Below are 5,236 nucleotides of genomic sequence, written 5' to 3' on the forward strand. Positions count from 1 at the left end.
GAAACGACCAATCATCGTCATCTTCTCTTCCACGAATCACGATTGAGTGCGATGAATTTTTGTTTGAAAAGAAATGGTGGAATTATATGATCGGAAGAAACCGGCAAATTGGCCGGAGCTGATCGGCCGTTGCGTAGTATCTTTAATACTTGTTTTTCTAATTCAATGCTCCCAATTTCTTGTTCCTCACTTCTTCTCCGATTTGTCCTTCTTCATTCAGCTCCTACTTTCAGGTCTCTCTACCTCTCTCCTGTTCTTCTTTGGAGCTTGGTTGATGGTTACCATTAACTGTGAGGTTATTTTGCTTTGTTTTTTCAGCTTTGATGCTTCTAGCCGTTGCAAGCGCTGCTGGATGGTGCAGGCGGCTTCTCCGAGTCCGCTCGTCTGCTCCAGCGCTCGTTTTCTTCAGTGTACTTTTCGTCTGGCTAGTTTACATTGCTGTTGTTCGACAAGGTCCTCTTCTCAATATTCTTTTTGCTTCTCAATTTTGTACTTTAGAATTGATTGCTCTGAATGATCGAGAAAGTGAAATTTTTGCATAACGTGATAGCTAACTAGTAATTTTTTAGCCGAAATGTCATTCTAGGAGTAGATGTTGCCATCTGGATTCTAAGATTAACGAGTAATACGTGCTCGATTACTGAAGTTGCTGTCAACAGTACACTTCGCAATTCTTTTCAATTGGACTGGCGGGATTGTAACTGGCTTCCCCCTAAATCCTAACTGACGATTACTTTCAATTACATTTGAAGGACAAGAGTTCCTTTAGTGATCATAGGAATCCAACTCTCTGCCTTTCTCACAAATTTATTTGAATTTATTAGATAACATGACCTATCTCAAGACTAATTGATAAGAATTTGATCGCCGGGTCGTGCTAATTCCATATGAATCAGTACTGAGATCCAACTTCTTGAAGTCTCTCGCATTTATTGATTAGAGCCCCTTTACTTGATATTTCATTATTAAATCTCCCGCATTTATTTTGACCTTCCAGCGAAGGAATAGAAAATAGAGAGGAGTATTTATTATGACTGTGATATCCTCAATAAGATAGTGCTGCTTTGGATTCATCATCAATCTTGGATCAATCCCAATTTTTGTTTTTGGACTAATGTCCATTTGAACTTTACGGATCCGATACTATATTTAGATAACACGAGATTTCATCTCAAAACCAATTAACAATGATAAGAATAGCCCATCTATTTTATTAAGATTGTGAAGTTACTTGACTTTTCTGATGTGGATCATCAACAAAATTTGCGTGAAAAAGAACTATTATAGAGCTATCTACTCCACACGGTTAAATGCGAGCTCAGAGTAACATCTTATGTGCCTTGCAGATGCTTCGCTTTTGATGAATCTTCTGTTTAATGGGCAGATAATCTTGCTCATCTTTGGCCTTTGCAGGTCTGTTTCCCAACTTTCCTGTTCATTTTTCAGGACTCTTTCATTCCATAACTCATCATATTACAAAATGTCTTTACGTGAGATATATGTTATTACCTCATGATGCCTGCTTGTCTGGTGGCTCTATTTCTTATTCTAACATACAGGTTTATCATGACAGGATGTTATCCAGTGATCCTGGTTTGGTGTCATATAGTACATCCCCTTCAGATGCAACTTCCCAAAGTTTAGTTTTAGAAATGGACACTCACCATTTAATTGAGGTTAGTGAGCTTATAATGTCATGAAACCTCAGCGATCTAGCTCTTTCTAATGAGTAATCCTTATTTCAGGCGTTCATCTGAAGCAGTACTCTCTCTCTCTCTCTCTCTCTCTCTCTTTCTAGTTTTCAGGAAATAACAAAATCATTATGCATCGTACAAATTTTCAAATTTCCTGCCGATATTGCTTTTTGTTTTTGTGTTTTGTTCGAATGATTCTGGATTTAGAACTTTGCAAATTTTACCTATACCTATAACTTGAATGTAATACTATTCTTCCTTCATAAAGGCCATGTTAAATATAATATTGCTATTGCTGGCATTGCTCAGTAATAGTTTGTAGGTATTTATATTACCAGGGCTATTCTTGATTTTTCCTTTGAGTAATTGATGAGTAATTGACTGGTCTCTAACTTTTGGTTAATGTTCTTCTTCCAAGGATATTGGATTGGATGATAGGTTGAGACGCTGTCCAATCTGCAAGACATATGTTAAAGGCTTTGACCACCATTGTCCCGCATTCGGAAACTGTATTGGTAAATAGTAGATGATGGCATCAAAGAAGATCTTAGTTAAAGCTTATATCTCGTCACTGCTGTAAAAATCTGTAATTTAATTTCTCTACTTAGGTTAGCATCGCCCCACCTTAATAATTTCAAGCCAAATGTGATTACTTCACTTGAGCTAGCTAATATGGTGTATGTTGCATGCGATTGTATTGCAGGGCATAAAAATTATGTCCTCTTCATGGTCTTACTTTTTGGATTTATCTGGACTGAATCTACGTACATTGTGTGCTTATCTCAATGTAAGTGTATCGCTAGCTATACTATACCCACATTTTCAGCTTCACTGCACTGTATTTACTGGTAAGCTGATTTTTCAGATTCGGCCGAGTCTGAACTTCTTGATGGTGATGGAACTAGGTTAGAGGTTTGTTTCTGCGTTCTTTGCCTTGATTGCTGACAGCTACTTGTATTATCATGCCTATGGATTGTTAAGAATCCATGCCTTTGTTATAACTCGGTATATTCCCCAATTGTTCAGATCAATTTCTCAAAGAAAGTGGCCAGGAGCACCATGCTATTCTCCATTCTACAATTAGTATGGCAGGTGCATTTCTGTCATTTGCATTTTATGTAGGAGGCAGTTCCTTTAGTTGACACAAGTTGTTAAGATATTGTTTTCCTAGAAATGTGATGGATCTCTTGCTGTTTTTAGGTGTTGTTCTTCTTGTGGCATATATATTGTATCTGCTTCAATATCAGAACAGATGAATGGGTAAGTTCCTAACTGGTAGCACTAAAGGAGCGAATAGAACAAATACTCTTTGGCACACAATAGTATTCCGGTGGCAAATGTGGACCTATTATATATAAATATTTAAAAGAACGCGGATTTATTCGACAAAAATTGAATTATCTGGATTCTAATGGATCAGAATTAAAATTTTTGTTCGGGAGCTCCATGAACTTTTTAAATGTCGAATAGTTAATACACCTAATGGACACTAAATCGATGGTTTGTGTATCAATATATTTTTAAAAATTCAAGAACCTGTTAAGCACTTTTTAAATTCAAAGACAACAACCTAGAAACTTTAGACTTCATTGGATCACGATTTTGTTCTAGTTCTCTTTTTGAAATTTATGCTTATTTCCTTCTAAATTCTAAGTTATGGTTTTCAATTTTATTGTAGAAACACTTAAATTTCTAATCGATTTTTAAACATAAAAACAAGTTTTTAAAAACTATTATTAGTTTTCAAAAGTGATTGTTTTTAAGACATTAGTAGAAAGTGTATAACAAAGCATATAAACTTATGGGTGTAAGTATTGTCTATAAGTTAATTTTCAAAAACAAAAAACTAAGGCTTAGTTTGGCAACCATTTGGTTTTTGGTTTTTAGTTTTTGAAACTTAAGTTTATAAACACCTCTTTTACCTCTAAATTTCTTGTTTTATTATCTACATTTTAGAGATGTTTTCAAAACCAAATCAAAATTTGGCTAAACATTAACCATTTTACTTTAGAAAGATGCAAACCATTGTAAGAACTTGAGAGAAAATGAGCTTAATTTTTAAAAACCAAAAACCAAATGGTTACCAAATAGAGTCCGTTAATGGTTTTGTTTTTAATTTTTAGATTCTGAAATTCATTTATGTTGTCTCTTAAATTTCATATTATGATTGTCATATTTCTTGAAAAATCACTTGAATTTCTAGTCAAATTCTAAAGAAAATAACAAGTTTTCGAGAACTACCTTCCTCTTTTCTCTAAATTTAGTATAATTTTTGAAAACATCGTTGAGAGTGAATAACAAAAAAAAAAAATTTACATGTAAAAATAGCGTTTAGTAACTTAATTTTTAAAAATTAAAAATTAAAGTGCAAAATGTCTTCAGGCACCAAAGTGTGAGTGGACTATATGCTTTGCAAATTGCAAACTAACTCACAATTTGACCAAATAGAACTCATCTGCTTTTATAAATCTTTTCCCTTTAGCGTTTTGTTCTTTTCACCACATGAATCAATCTCCGTTTCAGATTCACTGGAAGAGGTATCCAGAATTTCAAATTGTTGTTCAGTCTGAGCAGGGTAAGAACACCTTGCAGAGCACTATGACTTCACATAAGTTATGGGAATATTCATTTTTATACAACTATTATGTAACTCGGTGATCTACAGGCCTAAGGTCCAATGAAATGAAGTTCAGAAACCCATATGACAAAGGAGTTGTACAGAATGTGAAGGAGTTCATCATGGCTTCAAAACAATGAGACTTGTGTTTGCGTGGAACCATTCTCTGGCAACGAAATTTAACTGGTTTCTGCAATTTTCTGTGCCTAATAATCCCTACCAGCTACTGATTTTTTGGTTTCTACTTGCCCCTAACCACTCTATTAACTCCAAATTTTGTGTCCTCAGGCAATTTGATTAGCATAGGCCGAGTTTCGAAACTCGAAGGAGCAACTTACTATCTCAATGAAAAGAGAACCAAAGTGATTGAAGCAACCATATAAGTTCATCTCTCTTCTTGCTTGCTTATTCTCTTGTGGTTTTGTTATTTGTTGTCTATGATATTGAGATGACCTGTTGAAGAAAATGAAGGTTAGATATCCTCTATCTAGGTTAGTTGGTCTGTGGAACAGATAGGAGATTTGTACAAATAGTAAATGGAAGTGGCTGAGCTTAGTGCATTTGAGATGGAAGCCTGAGATTAACAGAGTAATTAGGTTAAGTATGCAAATAGTAAGACCAGGAAAAGAAAAAAGATATGAAAGGGGACAACAATGATGATAACAAAATGATATTACTTAGTAACACAGTAAAAAGTTTGATTCTCTTATAGTGTAAAAAGTTAAAAGATAAATTGTGTTTGCTTTACTTAGACCTCATTATCAAATGTTATTATCTCTCCTAATCAATGTTTGCTTTACTTAGACCTCATTATCAGACCCTATAATCTTCTTCAATTTATAGTTGGAGGGGAGAAGAATTTTGGATGCTGGAAGTAGGGAAGGGGGGCAAAAAAGTAAATGCTATCATTAAAGACTACAATTAA

The 5,236-nt window shown here is 34.6% G+C and overlaps 1 protein-coding gene across 2 annotated transcripts; it reads left to right on the forward strand.

Annotated features, from left to right (window-relative positions):
* LOC120087659 (putative protein S-acyltransferase 15) lies at positions 1-5,022 on the forward strand. 2 transcript variants are annotated; one of them, XM_039044506.2, is made up of 12 exons: positions 1-233; positions 319-453; positions 1,347-1,413; positions 1,574-1,676; positions 2,113-2,209; positions 2,398-2,481; positions 2,560-2,606; positions 2,721-2,786; positions 2,895-2,954; positions 4,218-4,269; positions 4,360-4,497; positions 4,600-5,022. In XM_039044506.2, exons 1-11 carry the CDS (start codon positions 74-76, stop codon positions 4,449-4,451), a joined length of 963 nt encoding a protein of 320 aa, XP_038900434.1. In that variant the 5' UTR covers positions 1-73; the 3' UTR covers positions 4,452-4,497; positions 4,600-5,022. The 2 variants fall into 2 exon arrangements, with proteins under 2 accessions (XP_038900434.1, XP_090162294.1); XM_090306168.1 differs by having other exon boundaries at positions 4,360-5,022.
* Positions 5,023-5,236: the final 214 nt, after the last annotated feature.

Source organism: Benincasa hispida, chromosome 10 (genome assembly GCF_027475165.1).
Source record: "Benincasa hispida cultivar pf3 chromosome 10, pf3_genome.v1.1, whole genome shotgun sequence".
NCBI lineage: Eukaryota > Viridiplantae > Streptophyta > Magnoliopsida > Cucurbitales > Cucurbitaceae > Benincasa > Benincasa hispida.

Excerpts from the sequence above, each read along its gene's own strand:
- LOC120087659 (XM_090306168.1), top strand. The coding sequence starts at position 74 with ATGGTGGAATTATATGATCGGAAGAAACCGGCAAATTGGCCGGAGCTG. Across the intron at positions 234-318 it reads CATTCAGCTCCTACTTTCAG|CTTTGATGCTTCTAGCCGTT; the intron begins GTCTCTCTACCT and ends TTGTTTTTTCAG. Across the intron at positions 2,955-4,217 it reads ATATCAGAACAGATGAATGG|ATTCACTGGAAGAGGTATCC; the intron begins GTAAGTTCCTAA and ends TCTCCGTTTCAG.